The 24,280-nt window shown below is 46.6% G+C and overlaps 1 protein-coding gene across 1 annotated transcript in view; it reads left to right on the top strand.

Annotated features, from left to right (window-relative positions):
* The window catches only part of ABCA4 (ATP binding cassette subfamily A member 4), a 387,635-nt gene that overhangs the window by 250,161 nt on the left and 113,194 nt on the right, over positions 1-24,280 (top strand). The window contains exons 25-27 of the mRNA XM_073643222.1: positions 8-92; positions 1,643-1,848; positions 7,570-7,618. Of these exons, the coding sequence (XP_073499323.1) occupies positions 8-92; positions 1,643-1,848; positions 7,570-7,618 (340 nt within the window). The remainder of the gene's footprint in view (positions 1-7; positions 93-1,642; positions 1,849-7,569; positions 7,619-24,280) is intronic.

Raw genomic sequence — 24,280 nt, 5'->3', positions numbered from 1 at the left:
TTCTTAGGCTTCCTGTCGCTCTGACTGTTCCTGCCCTTGTCCAGGTTGTGCTCCAAAAACTAAAGAAGATCCTCTGGAGCAAGAGATGGACGGTAAGATTGTCAAATGGTACCCTAAATATTCCCCATATATAATATAAACGGTTCTTCTACATGCTAATAATACAGATTTAACTCAAGAAGTGTCTAATATTGGATCGGTCACCAGATTTAACAAAGCAAATTGCCTGAAAATGCGCTCACTGGGAAGGCTCAAAAGACGGGCGTATTTTTGAGCAATTTTTCAGCGTTTTTGCTTTAAGAACCGCTACCAGTTTCTTCATTGTTGAACTGAGTTTCAAAAAAAGGACGTCCTGAAAACACTACGCTCCCAAACTCTAGAAAAACACAAAAAATGTTAAAAAAAAAAAAAAACACCCAGGAAATTACCAAAATAATCCTAAAAAAGACAAATCAAGGTTACAAAACACCAGAGAAAAGGAATGATTCCTGAAGCATCTTCCACTTGAAAAACTGACAATTTTGGCATCCTGGAAAAAAAAATCTTGTGTGTACCTACCCTTAGCCCTGATGAGGCTGGTGTAATTTAAAAATGCTTGTCAGAATGGCTGTATAGTCCTCAAATTAAAATGCTCATGTTAGGCAGAGAAACTTTCACAAAGGATAATGCCGCCGTTCTGACTTCATATGTCATATAAGTACTGTATCAGGTCTAAGAGACCTATGTAATAATGTATTCCATTTGTATTGGTGAAATCTACTGGCAGATCAAACATAAAGGGGTACTCCGGCAGGAAGAAGTTATCCCTTACCACAGAGTACGTGACAACTTAAAGACTGGTCAGTGGTTGACCGCTTGGACTTTTACTAGTCACCAGAACGTGCCATTTTTACTCCCATTAGGGCTCGTAAAAATGACAGTAGTTTCGGTCATAGTGCAATATGTCAAAACACTCAGACCAATGTTATTCATTGAGGCTGAGCACATGTCTGATTTTTTTTCTTTGGACCGAGTGGTCCTAGGAAAAAATGAAACATAGCGTGCACAATTTGTCTCTGATATCAGATAGCACTCGGCCATTCAAATCTATGGGTCCGTTAAAGAAAAATCAGACCGCACTCGGATGACATGTGAGTGCAGTCCGATTTTCACAGACTGACAGATTGGAGAAAATCCCACTCTGATCAGACTCTGGTCAGAGTCTGATCAAAGTGTGTTGGCATAATCAAACTGTTTTTCTCGGATGGAGAATATACAGTCGTGCGAACCTAGCCTCAGACTGATGCGACAGTGCACAAACCGCTGCAGGAGCGCTGTAATGGACGATCTCCAACAATCCCATAGGGAATGAACAGAGCGACAGTCATGCGTCATTGCTCCAATCCAATGGGGATAAAAGCGTCTCATATTAATGATTGGTGTGGATCCCAGCTGTCAGACCCCACCAATCTAGAAGTTATCTTCTACCTACCAGAACATCCCTTCACACTTTATCTTTCTTTGCAGTAAACTTATAATTTGACTTTTTATGCAAGAGCCATGCAGTGCATAGCAGATCGTTATTAAGTATCTTGCAGTTTTTTCTGCTGGTAAAATTACTGCGGGGTGGTTAATTATTCCTAGTTTCTATACCATCTTACAGGCAATGTGTCTGGGCTCACTGAGCTAATTCACCATCATGTTCCTGATGCAAAACTTATCGAAAGCATTGGGCAGGAATTGATTTATCTACTACCTGGTAAAGATTTCAAGTACAGAGCCTACGCCAGTCTGTTCAGAGAACTGGAGGAGACTATGGGCGACCTGGGACTGAGCAGTTTTGGAATCTCGGATACACCATTGGAAGAGGTAAACCAGTACAGCCAGATTGTAGTGTGACGCCCAGCTGCGCTTGGTATCACAGATCCTAGAAGAGTGCATTGATGGAATCCTCCACAAGAGGCCCCCATAAGCATTCACACATCCCCACCTTCCACCTCAGACCAGCAGAGGGAGCCGTTAGGGATATAAATAGGGAAGGTGGAGCTACGCAGTTCAGTCTAGTTTAGAGTACAGAGTGATTCAGCAGTTCCTCTGGAGAGTTCAGCAAGTACAGACCTGAATACAGAGTCGAGCTCAGTCTAGTCAAGTCTGTTGAGAGAGTTCCTGCAGTAAATGTACCTGAGAGGAGTCAGCTGCAGTGGAGCACAGTTCAGACTCAGTTGTAGCTCAGAATAGTGAGCTTTAGGTGTGCCGGCGCCATAAGATCGGTGAAGAGCGGCAAGCTGCCGTTAGTGTGAGTAGCCTAGTGAGGGCCCGAGCGTGGCCGAAGGCGAGTGGAAAGTGAGTAGCAGTGGGGGCAGAGGAGCTTACCCAGCTCACCCCGAAACATATACCGGACACCGGGTCCGAGCTTACCAGGATCTCTACGACCCAGTAAGGCATAGCTGATACGTAACAGAGCCAGGAGACATATAGGCCCCGTAAGCCGGGAGCGTGCACTCCAAGAGAAGGCCCTACCACAACGTCAGCCGTGCAGGACAGAGATAAAGTTAGGCCTAGCTTCAGGCAGGTCAGAAACTTACTACGCAGAGGCAAGAAACAGGAGGCCCTACACCCGCTCATTGGGGAGGATCCTGATATGCACCCTTCACCCTACAGTGCTCCGGGACGTGCCTGAATTTCCATCAGTAAAAGGTACTGAAGTGACTATCGTGTCTGTCCCTGTTCTTGCTCTGACCCGGCTGGGTCTCGCCTGTCCTGCATCCCCCCTCTTCGTACGATGCCCTGAGGCCTAGTTCCACCTGTGGGGAGCTATACCATCGAGCTGCCTTATTACCGGCCTCAGTGGGCTGCCACAGCGCTGGTGATTCTCACCAGAAACCACAGGTGGCATCACAAACTTACATAAAATTAACAAACAATCCCTTTTAAAAGCTGACCCCAGGGTACGGGCCCGGGAGCCGACCACCGCGAGATCCCCAAGGCCAGGCAAAGGCCCGGGTACCGAGTCATCCCCATCCCCTGGGCTAGTCAGTAGCGTTGTCTATATCACTTCAAAATGCAATATGTATTTGATAAAAAAGACTATCTAATTGTTTTTAATAAGCAAAACAAAGTTCAACTCCTTAAAGGATTCTAATATTATTATTGTTCAAAAAGGGGTTACGTTGTATTATATGACGCATGTTATATATGCATTGCCAGACACAAACATCAATGTACACACTTACCTTAATGTCTGGCCTAATTGTAGTACTTAACCCCTTATCAGGGTTATCAAAACTAACAGTGTCACATTTCTTTTTTTATTACAAGGCATTTTTTCCCATTTTTTTAAGAAGGTGGTGAAACCTAAATATAACAATTTTGCCAAAGCATCTAGCTGTGATTTACCACGATTGCCTAACATTTGCAATTTTGCAATAATGTTGCGTGGGCAGGTATTGGTGCCCAAATGGATGCCCCACCAGTATTTCTCCACTTATATGCCACTGTCAGAGATTGATCGTGGTATTTTAGTGGCACAAAAAAAAAGCAGCAATCAGAGCTAGCTCCAATCGCTGCTTTTGGAAGCAGGTGCTGGCTGTATAACCCAGCTGGCACCTGCCCTCTGTGGAATGGTCTCAGCTCCTCCGTCCGCTCCATATGACGCGCCCAAGGGAAGGGGACTCGGCGCCCGGGCCCAGTTGTTGGTTTTGGGGACAACTCCCGAGGCCATACCCTGGGGTCACTCTTTAAAAGAAGAAGGAATGGGGGGAAAGGTGTATGGGAAAGAGGAAAGTTCGTGACGCCACCCGTGGTGTCTGGTGAGGATCACCAGCGCTGCTACAGTCCTCTGAGGCCGGTGATCAGGCAGCTTAGTTGGTGCGGCTCCCCACAGGTGGAGCGGGGCCTCAGGGCAGCGTAGGAGAAGGGATGCAGGACAGAGGGGACCCAGCCGGGTCAGAAGAAGAATAGGCATACTCACAACAGTTCACTTCAGTACCTTTACTGGTGGTGTTTCAGGCACGATCCAGGGCACTGTAGGGTGAAGGGTGCATTTCAGGACTCTCCCCAGTGAGCGGGTGTGGGGCCTCCTGTTTCTTGCCTTTTCCTGATAAGTTTATGACCTGCCTGGAGCTAGGCCTAACTTGGTCTCTGTCTTGCACCAGATGACCGGGTGGAAGGGCCTTCTGTTGGAGTTCACACTCCCTGGTCTCTTGTGCCTCATTGACTCCTGACCATGGTATATCAGTCAGCTTTTGGTGTTCCTGGGACATTTAGTTCGCCAGCGGTTTCAGTTGTTTCTGCTGGTCCTAGAGATCCTTGCAGACACGAACCTGGTGTCCGGTAAATGCTTGTGGGGTGAGCTGGTTAATCTCCTCTGCCCCCAATGTAGCTCGCTTACTCCACTTGCCTTCGGCCTCGCTCGGGACCCTCACTAGGCTTCACACTGGCAGTAGGCCTCGCTACTCTTCACCGCTCTTATGGCGTCAGCACGCCTTGGGCTCACTAACCTGAGCTCCCTGAGTCTAGGCTGGACTGGCAACTTCTCTGGCTGCAGCAGACTGACTTCCTCACAGACTAGACTGAACTGCCTAGCTCCACCTTCCCTTTTTATATCCCTATCCGGGCTCTCTCTGCTGGTCTGAAGTGGAAGGTGGAGGTGTGTGTATGCTATGAGGGCCTCTTGTGGAGGAATCCGTCCATGCACCCCTCTAGGATCTGTGGCACCAATGCACAGCAGGGCGCCACACATACAGTACAGACCAAAAGTTTGGACACACCTTCTCATTTTAAGATTTTTCTGTATTTTCATGACTATGGAAATTGTACATTCACACTGAAGGCATCAAAACTATGAATTAACACATGTGTAATTATATACTTAACAAAAATGTGTGAAACCACTGAAAATATGTCTTATATTCTATGTTCTTCAAAGTAGCCACCTTTTGCTTTGATGACTGCTTTGCACACTCTTGGCATTCTCATGATGAGCTTCAAAAAGTAGTCACCGGAAATGATTTTCACTTCACAGGTGTGCCCTGTCAGGTTTAATAAGTGGGATTTCTTGCCTTATAAATGGGGTTGGGACCATCAGTTGTGTTGTGCAGAAGTCAGGTGGATACACAGCTGATAGTCCTACTGAATAGACTGTTAAAATTTGTATTTTGGCAAGAAAAAAGCAGCTAAGTAAAGAAAAACGAGTGGCCATCATTACTTTAAGAAATGAAGGTCAGTCAGTCCGAAAAATTGGGCAAACTTTGAAAGTGTCCCCAAGTGCAGTTGCAAAAACCATCAAGCGCTACAAAGAAACTGGCTCTCATGAGGACCGCCCCAGGAAAGGAAGACCAAGAGTCACCTCTGCTTCTGAGGACAAGTTTATCCGAGTCACCAGCCTCGGAAATCGCAGGTTAACAGCAGCTCAGATTAGAGACCAGGTCAATGCCACACAGAGTTCTAGCAGCAGACACATCTCTTCAACAACTGTTAAGAGGAGACTTTGTGCAGCAGGACTTCATGGTAAAATAGCTGCTAGGAAACCACTGCTAAGGACAGGCAACAAGCAGAAGAGACTTGTTTGGGCTAAAGAACACAAGGAATGGACATTAGACCAGTGGAAATCTGTGCTTTCGTCTGATGAGTCCAAATTTGAGATCTTTGGTTCCAACCACCGTGTCTTTCTGCGACGCAGAAAAGGTGAACGGATGGACTCTACATGCCTGGTTCCCACCGAGAAGCATGGAGGAGGAGGTGTGATGGTGTGGGGGTGCTTTGCTGGTGACACTGTTGGGGATTTATTCAAAATTGAAGGCATACTAAACCAGCATGGCTACCACAGCATCTTGCAGCGGCATGCTATTCCATCCGGTTTGCGTTTAGTTGGACCATCATTTATTTTTCAACAGGACAATAATAATTAATAATAATTTTTATTTATATAGTGCCAACATATTCCGCAGCACTTTACAGTTAAGCGGGGACATGTTCAAACAATAAATTCAATACAAGGTGAGACAGTTTTAACAGTTACATCAGGAGTGAGGTCCCTGCTCGCAAGCTTACATTCTACAAGGAAATGGGGGGACACAATAGGTGGAAAGTGCTTGTTTTTTCAGGTCTGGCAATTATAATAATAATAAGTCGGGATTATCATATAAAGCTGTATGATCCGGTCATCAGCCTGTATGTTCAAGTGCAATACTCAATTACCGAGTGCAGTTATCGTGTGCATGGAGGGTGTAGAGACAGATGAACAGTAGGGAGCAGATTCTGAATAATATTTAGGAGGGAACAGGGGAAAGCTAGTTTACTGGGTATTTGAGGTGGTAGGCTTGTTTAAAGAGATGGGTTTTTAAAGCGCGCTTGAAGACATCGGGGCTAGGCATCAATCGGATCGTCTGGGGTAGAGCATTCTAGAGAACTGGTGCAGCACGAGAGAAGTCTTGGAGACGGAGGTGCGAGGTTCGGATTATGGGGGATGTTAGTCTTAGGTCATTTGTGGACAATGACCCCAAACACACCTCCAGACTGTGTAAGGGCTATTTGACCAAGGAGGAGAGTGATGGGGTGCTACGCCAGATGACCTGGCCTCCACAGTCACCAGACCTGAACCCAATCGAGATGGTTTGGGTGAGCTGGACCGCAGAGTGAAGGCAAAAGGGCAAACAAGTGCTAAGCATCTCTGGGAACTCCTTCAAGATTGTTGGAAGACCATTTCCGGTGACTACCTCTTGAAGTTCATCAAGAGAATGCCAAGAGTGTGCAAAGCAGTCATCAAAGCAAAAGGTGGCTACTTGGAAGAACCTAGAATATAAGACATATTTTCAGTTGTTTCACACTTTTTTGTTAAGTATATAATTCCACATGTGTTAATTCATAATTTTGATGCCTTCAGTGTGAATGTACAGTTTTCATAGTCATGAAAATACAGAAAAATCTTTAAATGAGAAGGTGTGTCCAAACTTTTGGTCTGTACTGTACATCTGCACCCACTCCATGAGGTCATGGAGCGGAAGGGAGATAATTACATATAAGAGTCATTCTTAATCACCACATTCCCATAAATAGGAAATAAATATTAGATATTATGAGATACTATCCAAGCCAAAACCTGGATGAGCATTAGGGCGATCAGATACAAATGCATGAGATCATATTAAATATCTTGAAACAAATCTAAAAATTATATTTCTCATAAAAAATAAATGTTTTTGGAGTATCTTTTTCATAAGTCCGCATTGTGCAGCTCCTCTATTACTCCCAGTAGAAATACATGTATAAAAACAATTGGGTGTTACCATTTCCCTTGTCAAAGAGACGTGACCCTACAGAGTCCGGAACTGTGAGCATTGATTGGGCAGTGTCAGACTACACAGGGTCACAATCCCAATTAGTAACACCCAATTGTCAATTTATTTATAAATGTCTAGGAGGAATTACTGATGTTGAGCACAACACAAAGTAATATTGCTCAAGAATTATCACTTTATAGGAAATACAAGTATTCAAAAATACGAACATGTTAGCAGGCTTGTCTGATCCTCTCTAATTCCCTGCAAAAATTGTACCAACTCAATTGTCTTTAAACATTTATCTCACCAGATCTTCTTGAAAGTTACAGCCGATTCAGTGACTGGAACAGAAACTCCAGGTATTGCCGTCTTTTTAACAAGTAGCTTCTACAAATCATAGTTTTTCTGGACTTGATATACATTCTTAGATTCTTATTTTGTTATTTTCCTTCCAATACCCAATTTCCGAAATAATAGGAATCATAAACCAGAGGAGGATGCAACATGAATACTCAAAATAGTTTTTTGAAAATATATTATAAATTAAGTTTATATGATTGAATCAGTGTGCCTTATTAACTAAGGCTGCATTCACTCGTGACCGCAGTGTGTGTTTTTTATCATGCGGTAAAATCTCATAGCTTTTGCTGTGATTTTTGAAAACCTATGTGGCACAAAAATTGCTCTGTGTTCTTAATGTGTTGATAGAACACAGATCAGGAGGTGAACGTTAGACATTCTTACATTTCATTTGAATAAATTAGCTTGTTTAGAAATTGCTGTCAGCAACACATCTCAAAAAAGATAGGACAAGTGTGACACACAGAGCGCAGGGAATCCAGTACAGCGGGCATGGGTCGGGCACACCAGTGCAGTGAAAGGGCACATGGCTGTGGATGTGCGGGGGTCAACACTGGCATTAATGTCCCTTTGCCTTTGGGTGTTTAGTGGCGTTCCCCCATGAGGTTGGTGTGGTGAAGGGAGACAGGAGAGTCAGCAAGCACGATATAAGGGTGAAATAGTTGAAAAACTTTACTAAAAACAGCAGCAGGTGACAACACAGCAGTAGATGATAGTACATGGTCTGTGAGGACAGGTTCCAAAATACAGACAATCAATGGTAGCAGATATTGAGATGACAGCCAGGTGCATATGAGGAGTGCATTGCAGCAAGTCCATCTTACTCGCCCCCTGGGCCGCGGGGCACTCGAGACCGGGCCTCTGTACGATGCTGGGGGTAGTAGTGGTGGCAACCTGGTCCCGTGGCTCAGGGTGGTCAGACCAAATTGTGGCAGTCTATCTATCAGTATTTTGAATGTCCGACTACGCCACCCGTGGATTGCGGTCAGGGATAACCGCCGCTGCTAGGCAGACCGCTGAGGCTGGTGTTGGTGTGCAGCTCAAGGGTAGGATAACTCCCCACGGGAGGAGTGTGGCCTCAGGGCAGTGTAGGTGGATGCTGGGGGTGATAGTGCCGGCTGCAATAGTAAAAGTTCAGAGTCCGTTTCAAAACGTTTCTGGGTCTTTATTGTAGATGTTATTAATGACCCAACAGTAGTACTGGTTAGGAATGGGCCTGGGTGTCTGAGAGCATTCGGGGGAGCCCCACTGGTCAGGGTGAGTGTGTAGGCCTACCGTTCTCTCTATGCTCTTTCTGACTATCCCCCTCTTCGTGGTGTAATAGCCCACGTCCCTGAGCTTGCCGTGTACTTCTCGCCTGTATGGCTTGCGACTCGGGCCTTGGGTACCTTTTGCTTTCTCCTCGCTGTACTGGTCCCTCTGTGTGGCGGAGCCTCCAGGCTTCTTAGGCCAAGGGACCTGAAATCCCTCGCGGGTTGGTTCTTTGCTGCTGGGAATGATAACCCGGACAGCCTCGGACCCCAATGTCCGGTTAGATTGATTCTCTGCCAGGACCGGCTCTCGTCACCTCTGTCCCTGGCTTGCAGTCTCTCCTCTGCTTCACGGACTCCTCAGCTGCTGCTGACCTGTCCCTTCCTCTAAGAAACCCTTCTGGTCACTTCAGAAGTGGGTTCTGGTCTCTCTAACCCTGCCCCAGTTCCAGCTTTTATAGGGCAACCAGCTCCCCCTACTGGCCTGGGACAGGAGGTGCTGCATGCTAATTATCCCTAACCAGGGAACCTCCCTCCTGCTCTCAGACGCAGATTAATCACATTTGTGGCAACCAGGCCTGGGGTGCCACATTCCCCCCTAGTAAAAGTTAGTACTCCGGGACTAAGCCTTTTTGGCAAAAACAGCTGGGCAACATAAGCACGACCATAAACACAACATTAATAAATGGCAACAAACAAAACACAATTGAGTTCTTTAGGTCACAGTGTGGTCTGTGACCGGGTGTCCATGTCACTTAAACAGGTAAGGCTCAAACCGGGTGGGGATCTGTCCTAAGCCCCAAGTCCTTGACAGTCTTTGCTTGGACAGTCTTTCTTCCGTGGTTGAGCTTCAAAAGGAGGCACCTTGTGCAATTATTTACAAGCAGTCCCGGTTACTCAAAGTTCATAACCTGTTAGTCCATTTGTCACTATGAGAAATTAGAAAAACATAATTACTGGTCATGCAATTAACTTTTGTAAACTTTTTCAACATTAGGCATCATTTACAGGAAAATATATACAGGTCACACTATTGGCACAACCTATATTCTCCAGCGCAAGCGTTTCTGTCCCCTAGTGCTCCGGGTTGACCTACGTAACCCACTGTCTGGTGGTGGTCTAACCTGGCTTTCTTCACTCTTATTAGGGGTACAGATACTTGCAAGGCCTACAGGTAGGTCGGGCAGCTGTCTGCGCGTCCTTTGGCTTACCGCAGGCATGGCAGGCTCACTATCAGCAGAGGACTGACTCTCCTGGGCTGCTGGTATGGACTCTTCCTGCTCTCCTGTAGGTTCTTGCTGGTTTGGTTGAAGGAAGGTAAGGACGGGTACCACTATGGCGTTGTTAATTTGAGTCCAGGACCGGGGGAACTCTCCGAGGACAGTGCTGACCATTTATTCCTTGTCCACTGCGGGTTCAAGGCTATTCTGGTCTTCACCAGCACTCTGTAGCTGCTCGGGGCACCTTTTCAGGTGGTCTCTGGAAACAGTGGTGGTGGTTTCTCCTCCATCCTTGCTGATTACACACACCTTCGAATTGTCATGGTTGGAAGGCAGTACCGTGTACGGGTCCTTCTCCCACTGGTCGTCCAGCTTGTGGAGCCGCCTCTTCCTCTTTAGGACCTGTTCTTCAGGTGTCAGGGGACCAGCAGGTGCGTGTTGGTTGAAGAGCCTCTCCTGCTTCTCTCTCGCCTGGGATAAGCTCCTCTCCACACTCTCCTATACCTTCTTGTACTGCTGCCTCCTTTCCGTGTCCCAGTCTGCTCCTGGGGAGGTGTCCTCGGGTGTCAGGACTCCCATCTCCAAGTCCATCGGCAGCTTACCAGGTCTTGCTCGCATTAGGTAAGCCGGGGTGCAGTTAGTAGATCCCACCGGGATATGATTATACAAGTCTATTAGATCTTGCAGCTTCTCAGGCCACAGGCAGCGTTCCTCCAGGGGCAACGTTTTGAGCAGGTCTATGACGACCTGGTTCATTTTCTCACACATCCCATTGGTCTGGGGGTGGTAAGGCGTCGTCCGTATCTTCTTACAGCCGTAGAGGTTGCAGAACTCTTGGAAGACTTCAGCCTCGAACGCTGGACCTTGGTCTGTCAATACCCGCTCCGGGTACCCGTGTGGACGGCAGAAGTGTTGCTGGAAGGCGCGGGCTGCCATTTGCGCTGTCAAGTCTTTAACAGGAGCCACCACTAGGAACCGGGAGTAATGGTCCACAATCGTGAGGGCATAGATGTAGCCGGACCGGCTTGGAGCCAACTTCACGTGGTCTAGTGCTACCAGCTCGAGGCTGCCTGGTGATAATCGGCCTCAAAGGAGTCTTCTGGCTGGTACGATCCTTCCTTCTGAGGTTACAGGGGCCGCATTCTCTGCACCATCTCTCTATGGCCCCTCTCATACCTATCCAGAACAACCGCTCACGTAACAGGAACTCCAGTTTCTTCCACCCGAAGTGTCCTGCTCTGTCGTGGTAGGCCTCCAGGACCATGGCCGCATCTCGCCTTGGGACTACTACCTGCCAGATTAACTCGTGTGTTCGGTGGTTGACAAGCCTTCTGCACAGCTTCCCCTCGTAGAGGAATAACTTGCTCTTCTCCTTCCACAGCAGCTTAGCTTCCTCAGGGGCATCCGGATCGGGATAGGCATCTGCCTGAGTCAGCATTTCCTTCACCAAGCGAACTGCAGGGTCACTATCTTGCATTTCAGCCCAGCCGTGGTGAGGTAAGGGATTGAACATGACGGTGGTTGAGTCTCTGTCTCTTACACGGTGGGAGTACTGAGTGGCCCCATACCGGTGGAATGCAGGGAGTTCTATTACCTCCAGCTCTTCTAGATCTTCTCCCTCATCGGGTAAGTGGGGCATTCTCGATAGGGCATCTGCATTGGCATTGGCTCGGCCTGCCCGGTACTTGATTGTGAAGTCATAGTTTGATAGCCGGGCCATCCATCGCTGCTCTAAGGCACCAAGTCTTGCAGTGTCCAGGTGCGTCAATGGATTATTGTCCATGTATACTGTGAACTTAGCAGAGGCCAGGTAATGTTTAAAACGTTCCGTTACGGCCCACACCATGGCCAAGAACTCCAGTTTGAAGGAACTGTAATTCTCCGGGTTTCTCTTGGTGGGCCTCAGTTTCCGGCTGGCGTACGGAATCATCCTTTCTCTGCCCTGTTGGTTCTGTGACAGTACGGCTCCCAGCCCCACATTACTGGCGTCTGTGTGGAGGATAAAAGGCTGGCCATAATCGGGGTAGGCCAGGATTTCATCCCCCGTGAGGGCCATCTTCAGCTGGCGGAAGGACTCCTCTTTCAGCTTGTCCCACTTGAAGGGTGGCTTTTGGCTTCTGGTCTTATATTGTCCTATCAGGAGGTCCTGCATAGGGGCTGCCATCTTGGTGAACCCGGAGATGAACCTGCGGTAGTAGCCCACCAACCCGAGGAACTGCCTCACTTCTTTGATGTTAGAGGGGCTTGGCCAGTTCTTTATTGCTGTGATCTTGTCAGGGTCGGGGGCTACTCCTTCTGCACTCACCACGTGTTCCAGGTACTGTACCTTCGGCTTTAACAGATGGCACTTGGATGGTTTCACTTTCATGCCAAAGCCTGCCAGGGCCTCGAACACCTCAGCCAGGTGTTTTAGATGGTCCTCGTAAGTCTTTGAATAGACAATAACATCGTCCAAGTAGAGTAGGACCGTTTCAAAATTTTTGTGTCCAAGGCAGCATTCCATCAACCTCTGGAAGGTCCCTGGTGCGTTGCAGAGCCCGAACGGCATACAGTCGAATTCACTGAGTCCCATCGGGGTGGTGAAGGCGGTCTTCTCCTTGTCAGCCTCTTCCACAGGAACATGCCAGTACCCGCTAGTAAGATCCAAAGTAGAGAAGAAGTTAGCTGATTTTAGTGCTGCTAAAGACTCCTCTATCCTAGGCATCGGGTACGTGTCTTTATGGGTAATACGATTAACCTTTCTATAATCCACGCACATTCTCATGGTACCGTCTTTCTTTTTTACCAGAACTAAGGGAGCTGCCCAGGGGCTACAGCTGTCTCTAATGACCCCGGCTTCTTTCATTTCTCTCAGCATGCCCTTTGCGTTCTGATAGTGTGCGGGGGGTACAGGTCTGTATCTCTCTTTTATTGGTGGGTGGCTCCCCATGGGGATGTGGTGTTCCACCCCTTTTACTCTGCCGAAGTCTAGCGGGTGCTCTCTAAAGATTCTCTCGTACTCCTGAACCACCCGGTAGACTCCTTGTTTTTGGTGCAGGGGAGTGGAGTCAGCACCCACATGAAGTTTCTGGCACCAGTCCTCCTTGTGTTTCTGGGAGCCATTATCCTCCACCGGGGGAGATGGAGGCAAGGATTCCACGACCCTGAGAGCATTGTGTTCGACAGCAAACAATTTGGCTAGTGTAGCGTACCGGGGCAAGTGTACTTCCCTTTCTCCAATGTTTAAGATGCGGACGGGCACCCTCCCATGGCGGACATCAACCACCCCCCGGGCTGTCAAAATGGTGGGCCTGCTGTCTGAGTACACGGGTTCTACCATGTCTTGGTAGTCTCTTCCTCTTAACCCGATTGCAGTCCGACACCAGATCATCATTTCACTTTTGGGAGGCATGGCGATGGGGAATGGGTCGCTCATCCTCACGCTACCGATCTCACCACCAGACAGTTCTACTTGTTGCCCTCTCATCAGGGCTCTTATCTCTTTATGGAGGACCCTCTGTTGGCTGGAGCTAGCATTCATCGCCACGTGCTGTAAAATTACAATTATCTCTGAAAGACAATTTTCAAATCACGTTAGTACCCAAAGTTATTTTAGGGTGACTTTCACGACGGTCAATGTCCACAATAATCATCCCCTGTGCCGGCAGTTCAACTTTACCAATCTTGAAGGTCACCTCTTTGAACCCCACCTGCGGCACGAGTTGGCCATTGCTGGCGATGATGCTCAAGTCATCGTCTGGATAACGGGTTATATCAGTATCACTCCAGTACCACTTGAAAAGTACATAGGGGATGGTAGTCAGTTGGGACCCGGTGTCCAGCAGTGCACTCAGGGGGATACCGTCCAGCACTACGGGTAAAACCGAGCGCCCCCCCCACGTACTTATCGCCCCAATTAGACGGGCCTGATGACCTTATGCCTGGGGGTTGGCCCTCTGCCCCAGGTCGGACCCGTTTAAAGTACTGTACCTGGCTATGTGTTCCGGCTGGCTGCAACAGGGCAAATCGGCTGTCCATCCTCAGTGTAACGGTCGGTGGGCCTCCCTCTGAACGACGGGATCCTCCTCCGTCGACGCCACGGGACATCCTCCGGACTGGAAGCCAGCTTAATTGGTCCTGACGGGTCCATCTGTAACAACTGTACGGTCCTGGTCAATGCAGCAACACTCTTTGTTAGTTCTTGGACCTGATGGTGCAGGTTTGCAGGCGGGGATGGGTTTAGGGCCTGCGCATCAGACACCACAAGGTCTGCAGGGTAGGGCGTCGCCTCCTGGTGGTACGTAATGGCAGGACGCCGGGAAGCTACAGCGCCACCTGGTGTGGGTTCTCCGAGCACCCGAATGGCCCTCTCTTTAAACTGTGCGAAAGTCAAATCGAGGTTCTGTAGGGCCATGAGGCGCAGCTGGGTTCTGTGGGCGCTGGACAGCAGACCTTCTATGAACTGGTCAGTCAATAGTTTATCTGTATCCTGCATGCTGCCTGGGTCAGCTTGTTTGATTGCTCCCAAGGTTTCCTGTAAATTTAGGGCATAATCTCTGATGCTGTCCTGTGTCCGCTGCTTACATCCGTAGAAACGCATTTTAATTTACACTGAGGTGCGGGGGTCAAAAGTACCCCGCAGCCGGGCCAAAATGTCCTTTGCAGTCCTTTTCTCCTCAGCTGGCCATGATTTTACCTCCCGCTGGGCCGCACCAGTTAACTGCCCGGTCAGTATGCTGATTTTCTGTTCTTCTGTTAGGGGATAGACTTTAAATAAACTGTGCAGTCTTCCTTAAAGTCAGTTAATGTATGGGATTCCCCTGAGTATTGGGGCAGCCATGCCGCTCCGGGGATGTAGGGCATGGAGAACGGCATCACCGCTGCTGCAGCCACGCTGGTGGTAGTGGGCCCCTCCGCTTCCGACATCTTCCTCCTCCCTAGTTAACCGTGGCCTACCTTCCGTTGATCCTCTTCCGTAGGCCGCGGCTCCGCTGGTGCTGCTCCGGGCGAGGACCTTGCGTCGCGTCCTGGTGACGTCAGCGTCGCTCTCTCTCCTTCCAGGACCTTGCGCAGCGTCGGTGTGTAGGGCGGGGCTTCAGGTCTCGCGCGGTTTGGACGTCCACGCCCCTCTTCTTCCCGCGCGGCATCCCGAAGATGGCGCCCGATGGCGGGAAAACGGCTGAGGATGGCGGGAAACAGCCCCGAAACCTCTTTTTAAGGTACGTATACAGTCTTTTTCAGGCACGCAATACCCGTTTGCGGCGGGTTGGTCACAATCCTACCGACTACGCCAAAGCTGACTCGCCCCCTGGGCCGCAGGGCACTCGAGACCGGGCCTCTGTACGATGCTGGGGGTAGTAGTGGTGGCAACCCGGTCCCGTGGCTCAGGGTGGTCAGACCAAATTGTGGCAGTCTATCAGTATTTTGAATGTCCGACTACGCCCCCCGTGGATTGCGGTCAGGGATAACCGCCGCTGCTAGGCAGACCGCTGAGGCTGGTGTTGGTGTGCAGCTAAAGGGTAGGATAACTCCCCACGGGAGGAGTGTGGCCTCAGGGCAGTGTAGGTGGATGCTGGGGGTGATAGTGCCGGCCGCAATAGTACTAGTTGAGAGTCCGTTTCAAAACGTTTCTGGGTCTTTATTGTAGATGTTATTAATGACCCAACAGTAGTACCGGTTAGGAATAGGCCTGGGTGTTTGAGAGCATTCGGGGGAGCCCCACTGGTCAGGGTGAGTGTGTAGGCCTACCGTTCTCTCTATGCTCTTTCTGACTATCCCCCTCTTCGTGGTGTAATAGCCCACGTCCCTGAGCTTGCCGTGTACTTCTCGCCTGTATGGCTTGCGACTCGGGCCTTGGGTACCTTTTGCTTTCTCCTCACTGTACTGGTCCCTCTGTGTGGCGGAGCCTCCAGGCTTCTTAGGCCAAGGGACCTGAAATCCCTCGCGGGTTGTTTCTTTGCTGCTGGGAATGATAACCCGGACAGCCTCGGACCCCAATGTCCAGTTAGATTGATTCTCTGCCAGGACCGGCTCTCGTCGCCTCTGTCCCTGGCTTGCAGTCTCTCCTCTGCCTCACGGACTCCTCAGCTGCTGCTGACCTGTCCCTTCCTCTAAGAAACCCTTCTGGTCACTTCAGAAGTGGGTTCTGGTCTCTCTAACCCTGCCCCAGTTCCAGCTTTTATAGGGCAGCCAGCTCCCCCTACTGGCCTGGGACAGGAGGTGCTGCATGCTAATTATCCCTTACCAGGGAACCTCCCTCCTGCTCTCAGACGCAGATTAATCACATTTGTGGCAACCAGGCCTGGGGTGCCACACATCCAGTGTCTAAGGCTGGTGTCCAGCGCTAACACTATGGAATGTTCTTCCACCCCTCTAGGCTGTGACTTCTACCTGGCCTCCATGTCACAGTCCCACTAGTCTTCATTATATGTGGTTAACTGGAATTTCCCATATGTACTGTGGGTGACTTACTTCTGGCTGAGTACTCCTCCTGTGTCCAGGGCACACCTGCACTTAGACTGTGTACTCTTGGAGACCAAGGTATTCCTTTACTTCCAGTGGTAGAAGTCTAAGATGCTTCCCCCACTTTCTTCGACTAGTCTGCTCCGTACAGCCTGCTGGAACAGGGAGAGTAAATCTTCTACATGCTGTTGTGCTGCTCTCTAAATGGACTCTGACTAGACTCTATAGTTGCAGCAGTTTTGTACCCCAAACTCTGGCCACAGAGCTATTCCCTAGCTACCAGCTAAGTGGTGTAATTAATTACCCAACTACCTGGAGCTGGAAACTCTATGGTATATGAAATGCTAAATCATTCTTCTTAAAGTAAGTTACACACACACAGTAAAAGACCAAATAGCAAATTTACATGCACAAAACAATACAGATCTCTGCAGGAAACAGTGCAAAACTACCAGTATTTTAACATAATAAAACACTTTTGTAGTCCGCAATGCTAGGGTATTACACAGGGTTAACAAAAAGCTGGTAAAAGCGGTACTAATGAAAGACAGCTGGAGGGTTAGTCTTCACACATGACTGTGTATAAAAAGAGCAAGATAGAGAGGCAGAGTCTCCCAGAAGAATAGATGGTCAGAGATTCAACAATCTGTGAACAATTGTAAAATTGTCACTATGTAACACAATTTTTGTTCCTGGCTTCCAAGTGTAATATTTCAACTGGTTATGTTTAAAGACTATGGAAAAACAACTACATTCAGCACAAACTTTGATTTTATGACCACAGCCCAGAAACATTTTGTATTTATTGTGATAAAAAAAGGAAATTATTATATTTTCGTTCATGCGGTCTGATAAAAAACAACACTTGCATGGTAAATAGACAAAGACTGTCAAGAATCACTCAAAAAGGTTCAGAAATGAGTAGGTTTTCTAGATTTGCAAGTGTACTGCAAATCGCTTTCTCGAAGAAGCCCCCAAATGAAATCCCCCATCATGTTTTTGTTATACTGTCCTTGGTAACGACGTTCAAAGTCCAATATATCTTGATGAAAGCGCTCGCCTTGCTCCTCTGAGTAAGCTCCCATGTTCTCCTTGAACTTGTCAAGATGAGCGTCAAGGATATGGACTTTGAGAGACATTCTGCATCCCATTATGGAGTAATTCTTTATGAGAGTCCGAACCAACTGCACATGGTTTTCAGCCTTGTGATTACCCAGGAAACCATGAACCATTGCAACGAAACTGTTTCAAGCCGTTTTCTCCGTCCTATTCAGCAGCTTGGCGAACTCGTCACATTCTATGATCTTCTTGACCTGCGGTCCGACGAAGATACCAGCCTTGACATTTGCCTCGGACAGCTTTGGAAAGAGATCTTCGAGGTACTTGAAAGCTGCAGACTCCTTGTCAAGAGCCGTGCTTGATGAGGCCTAGCTTGATGTGCAGTGGTGGCATCAGCACCTTCAGAGTTTCTATCAGCGGCTCCCACTTGACGTTGCTCTTCCCCACAGAAAACTCGGTCCGTTGTGGCCAGTCCTTTCTGTGATAGTGTGTTACAAGGCTCGGATGCCGCACACAGCACGCAGAGAGTATGGCAGAGGTTTAATTCAAGATTTGGTTTCTCCACGCAGGGAGTGTAAATTTAAGTAACACAACAATAAAACAGTAAAATTGGACAATAAACGATTGTGGTTTAACTATAACACGGAAAGGATGAACAATACGGCGCAGTCCCAAAAGTTCAGGCTGAATAAGAGAAGGTAGATTACTGGAGGCTTGCACTTATCTGTCCTTTAGCGATAACTACGTCCGTCTTCAGACACTCACTCCGGAGGGTGTCCGTCTTCTGGCGGCAGTGGGCGGTCTCGGGTCTCACCCACTGGGCCCCCAGTCCTTTTGACCACACGACAGGGGTCAAGACTCCTTTAAGAGCCGTAGCAAGCTCCTCCGGCATACAACAAACTGCGTTAGGATCACTAATCCCGGGTGCGTCCTCACCCGTAGGTCACCGTCAGATGTCTGGAAAACTGTGGTGATGCAGGTAACTGAACGATCACTTTCTGTAGGCCCGGTACAGACCGCACGCCCCTTGTTTTGCGGCAAGCTGTGTCACCCGTTCGTCCGTCACCACAGACAGGTCAGCACGTCTCTATTTCACCGAGGACAGGGCAGCACGTCTCTTTCTCGTTGTCGGCAGGTCAGACTGTTTCTCCCCAACTGCCGGTCTGCTCTCCACAACCAACTGTCCCTTTCGCTCGAGCCCAGACACCTGACTTTCTCTCTTCCGTCCCTCTCCTCTGTCCCCCAGCACTGTCCAGGAAGTCCCCCCATGCACTCTTAATCCCGTCCCCTGGCAACACTGGGCAGGACCCTGGCAGTTCCGGAGCTCCGCACCTGTCCCTAGGCAAGTCTTCCTTCTTACAAGTGCGCCTTAGTGTCATGGCTGTCCCAGAGGCAAAGGAAACAAGGAAATTTTGTGAAACTGCCTTGAAGGCCCATCAGGAATGACACCATTTTCTGGTTAGGAAAGTATGGCCTTCTCTCCTCATCCGCATCTGTGAAAACGTAATCTTGATCTCCAATATCTTCCTCACTGTCTGACTTGCTGCTTTTTCCTGAAGATGACTGATCCCTCTTCGGGGGAGTTGGAACAGGCAGCTCGGGGCAGTGTGGTACTGGGACAATGGAAGAAGGAATGTCTGGATAAACGATTTGAGGTGCATTCTTGCCTGTGCGACGTTTGCAGGATCCACCATGCAGAAGTAGCAGTTGCTTGAGCGGTATGTCGGTTGCCGCCAAATTAGCGGGATAGCAAGATACATACATAGCATAGATGCAGCAGCTGGACTATTCCTGTTTTCTTATAATGGAGAGGACTAATGTACCAGCTCCTTGCAGGGCCTGACAATGCTGATAACATGGAAACTACAAAAGGTAGAATAATGATTTTACATGTTTTTAAAAGGTCTGCCCAGGCCCTATTCAAGGGTAATATAAGTATCATACTGAAAAATGACCTGACAGTGTCCCTTTAACTACGATTCGTTATTCTCTTACTCAGCAATAACATAAACCAAAATGTTGAACAGTCCGAGAACGTTCTAGAAAGTTCTAAAAGTTTCTAGAAACTTCTAGATAATTCTGAAAAATTTTAGAAACTTCTGCACAATTGTAGAAGTTCAAGAATATTCTAGAAGACTACTCAGTATTGAATATGAATCGAGAATTTTCCCGAAAACAGACAAATTTCAAAATTTCATTGTCCTGACCACAGAAGCAAAGCTTTTGTGGAACAACAACTATTTTCTATTTGTTTTAGGCATAACGGGGTTAGGAAAACACACTTTGTACCCAGGAACAAAAAAAAATAATCATTTGTTACATAGTGATAATTTAAACTAAAAATGTTCGTAAACATAAAATGTGTCCTGCAGACTCAAGAGGAGAGGGTCCATCCAGTTTGTTATCAGCACACCGTTCCTGCATCCCTGATGGTATAGGGTTGTATTAGTGCTTATGGTAGAAGCAGCTTACACCATCAATGCTGAGCATTGGATAGAGGTTGTGGAACAATACGCTCCATCCAGACAATACCTATATTAGGGAAGGTCTTGTACATTTCAGCAAGACAATGCTAAACCACATAGTGCATCCATCACAACAGTATGGCTTCACAGAAGGAGAGTTTAGGTGATGAAATGGCCGCCGGCAGTCCAGACCTTTCACCAATAAAAAACATTTGATGCATTATGAAATGAAAAATCTGACATATAGCAGCTAATATTGTACATCAGACAAGAATGGGACAACATTCCTCTCCCAAAACTTCAGCAATTTGTTTTCTCACTTCCTAGATGTTTGCAGACTGTTGTAGAAAGAACAGAGAATGCTATACAATTGTAGACACATCCCTGTCCCAACTTTTTTGAGATGCTTTGCTGCTGTTATTTTCTAAATTAGTTATGTTTTTCAAATGAAATGGAAAACTTCCAACTTCTAGTCTGTGATCTGTGTTCTGTTGAGAATAAATTATGGCTATATCAGAGTTCCAAATCATTGTATTTTTGTTTTCTTTACATTTTACACAGCATCCTAACTTTTTGGGAATTGGGGTTATATGATTCCTCAAGATCCCAGTAAAAATAAAGTTTTAAATAGTTGATGAAATGCACTACTTTTTTTTTTTTTTTTACTTCTTTTCGCCTGATCTTATCCCCAGAGGAATGGATGATACAGCAGAGGAAATCCAGAACCAGCCTAGCAGCGGATAACAAGTCAACAGTTGTTAATGTCGATAACAAAGGTGATTCAGGCAGAATAAGATGGGTAAACTGATCGGAATGTCTGTTCTTGCTTATCTTAAAGAGAAGCAGACGTAGGATTTTGCCCTTTAGTTCACAACCAGTGCTGTATTAATATCTTGCCCCTGATATATAAAAGGTGCATCTCACAAAATTAGAATATCATCAAAAAGTTAATTTATTTCAGTTCTTCAATACAAAAGTGAGACTCATATAATATATAGAGTCATTACAGAGTGATCTATTTCAAGTGTTTATTTCTGTTAATGTTAATGATTATGGCTTACAGCCAATGAAAACACAAAAGTCATTATCTCAGTAAATTAGAATACTTTATAACAACAGCTTGAAAAATGTTTTTAAAATCCAAAATGTTGGCCTTCTGAAATGTACGTTCAGTAAATGCACTCAATACTTGGTCGGGGCTCCTTTTGCATCAATTACTGCATCAAAGCGTCGTGGCATGGAGGCGATCAGCCTGTGGCACTGCTGAGGTGTTATGGAAGCCCAGGTTGCATGGATAGCAGCCTTCAGCTCGTCTGCATTGTTGGGTCTGGTGTCTCTCATCTTCCTCTTGACAATACCCCATAGATTCTCTATGGGGTTAAGGTCAGGCGAGTTTGCTGGCCAATCAACACAGTGATACTGTTGTGTATAAACCAGGTATTGGTACTTTTGACAGTGTAGACAGGGGCCAACTCCTGCTGGAGAATGAAATTTCCATCTCCAAAAAGCTTGTCAGCAGAGGGAAGCATGAAGTGCTCTAAAATTTCCTGGTAGACGGCTGCGCTGACTTTGGTCTTGATAAAACACAGTGGACCTACACCAGCAGATGACATGGCTCCCCAAACCATCACTGATTGTGGAAACTTCACACTAGACCTCAAGCAGCTTGGATTGTGGCCTCTCCACTCTTCTTCCAGACTCGGGGACCTTGATTTCCAAATGAAAATTGGAACTCTGGGACCTTGTGGAGTGTGTCAATGACTGCCTTTTGGATATCTGTCAAGTCAGCAGTCTTCCCCATGATTGTGGAGCCTACTGAAACAGACTAAGGGACCTTTTTAAATGCTTAGGAAGTCTTTGCAGGTGCTTTTTGTTAATTATTCTACTGAGATAATGACTTTTGTGTTTTCATTTGCTGTAAGCCATAATCATCAACATTAACAGAAATAAACACTTGAAATAGATCACTCTGTTTGTAATGACTCTATATAATATATGAGTTTCACTTTTTGTATTGAAGAACTGAAATAAATTAACTTTTTGATGATATTCTAATTTTGAGATGCACCTGTAACATCCAGTCCCTTGATATCCCATCTGCCATTCAGTTGTGACAGAATGACTCGTTCTAAAGAACCCGCTGATGCCAGCATGGTCCTATATTTGGGCGCCACCAATGGAACAAGTCAGTAATCCATGTAAACACACTTTATAAAAGTAGGACGTTTCCTAAGCAGTCGCTCCAATCCTCGGAGGTGCTCAGCACATTTTCAAACAGTCCTTATAATTCAAAATTTGTATAAATGCAGATGCAGCACTCAACATGGGTACAATAATTTGTGGCTGCTTTATCCCATATACAGTGGGTGAAATAAGTATTGAACACGTCACCAATTTTATAAGTAAATATATTTCTAAAGGTGCTATTGTCATGAAATTCTCACTAGATATCGGTAACAACCCATCCAATCCACACAGGCAAATAAATCAAACCATAGATGTCCATAAGTTAAGTTATGTGTAATAATGAGAAATGACACAGGGAAAAAGTATTGAACACCCTTACTGAAATATATTTAATACTTAGTACAGAAGCCTGTGTTGGTGATGACAGCTTCAAGACACCTCCTGTATGGAGAAACTAGTCGCATGCATTGCTCAAGTGTGATTTTGGCCCATTCTTCCACACAAACACTCTTCAAATCCTGAAGGTCCTGTGGACTCCTTGTATGAACTCTGAACTTTAGTTCTTTTCATAAGTTTTCTATTGGATTCAGGTCAGGTGATTGGCTGGGCCATTCTACCAGCTTCATTTTCTTTCTCTGAAATCAACTAAGAGTATCCTTGGCTGTGTGTTTGGATCATTGTCTTGCTGAAATGTCCACCCTCGTTTCATCTTCATCATCCTGGTAGATGGCCACAGATTTTTATCAAAAATGTCTCTGAACATTTGTACATTCATAATTCCTTCAATTTTATGAAGTTTTCCAGTGCCGTATGCTGAAAAACAGCCACACACCATGATGTTCCCACCTCCAAACTTCACTGTTGGGATGGTGTTTTGGGGGTGATATGCCCTCCAAACATGGTGTATATTATGGTATTCAAAGAGTTCAATTTTGGTCTCATCTGACCAGACTATATTCTCCCAGTATTTCACAGGCTTGTCTAAATGTTGTTGAGCAAACTTTAAATGCGCTTGAATATGCTTTTTACTCAACAATGAAGACTTGCGTGGGTGAGCATGCATACAGGCCATGGAGGTTGAGTGCATTATTAACAGTTTTCTTTGAAACAATTGTACCTGCTGATTCCAGGTCTTTCTGTAGCTCTTCACAGATGGTCCTTGGCTCTTGGACAACTCCTCTGATAATTCTTTTCACACCTCTGACTGAAATCTTGTGGAGACCACCTGGTTGTGGCTGGATTATTGTGAAATTATGCTCTTTCCACTTCTGAATTATGGCCCCAACAGTGCTCACTGAAACCTTCAATACTTTAGAAATTCATCTGTAACTAATGCCATCAGTATGTTTTGCAACAATAAGGTTGCAAAGATCTTGAGACAGCTCATTGGTTTTACCCATCATGAGAAGTTTCTTATGTGGCACCTTGGTAATGAGACATCAGTTGAACCAGCTGATATTATTTTTCACTAAGTGGCAGGATTGCTTTCTAATTACTGATGGATTTCAGCTGATGTCATGACTTTCCAGAGCTTTTTACACCTCTTTTTCTTCATGTGTTCAATACTTTTTCCCTGTGTCATTTCTCATTCTTTGCCGGTGTGGATTGGATGGGTTGTTACTGAAATCTAGTGAGAATTTCATGCCAATAGCACTTTTAGAAATATATTTACTTAGAAAACTAGTGATCTGTTCAATACTTATTTCACTCGCTGTATTGCATATGATCCTGAGGTGTTTGCAGATATCAGCGGCTACAGCTGTTTCGCGTATAGTCACACATCTTCAAGGCTGTGAAGATGGCAAAACTCAAACACAAATGCTTGTATCCATGGAGAGTGCCACATCTTATTTTCTCAATATCTTGTATTATTGAAAAGCAGAACAGTTTAGGAACTGCAGCAAATTGGTCACGAAGTGTAGACCACATAAAATTACAGATTGGGTTCACCGAGTGCTGAGACACCTAGTGCATAAAAGTCCCAATGCTCTGCTTACTCCATAACTGAAAAAAGAAGAAAAATAACCGAACATAAGATC

This window comes from Phyllobates terribilis, unplaced genomic scaffold, assembly GCF_046119375.1.
Source record: "Phyllobates terribilis strain yellow unplaced genomic scaffold, ASM4611937v1 Scaffold_8__6_contigs__length_399053987, whole genome shotgun sequence".
Taxonomy (NCBI): Eukaryota; Metazoa; Chordata; class Amphibia; order Anura; family Dendrobatidae; genus Phyllobates; species Phyllobates terribilis.
The sequence above is the reverse complement of the archived record's forward strand: the minus strand, read 5'-3'. Positions and strand labels throughout refer to the sequence as shown.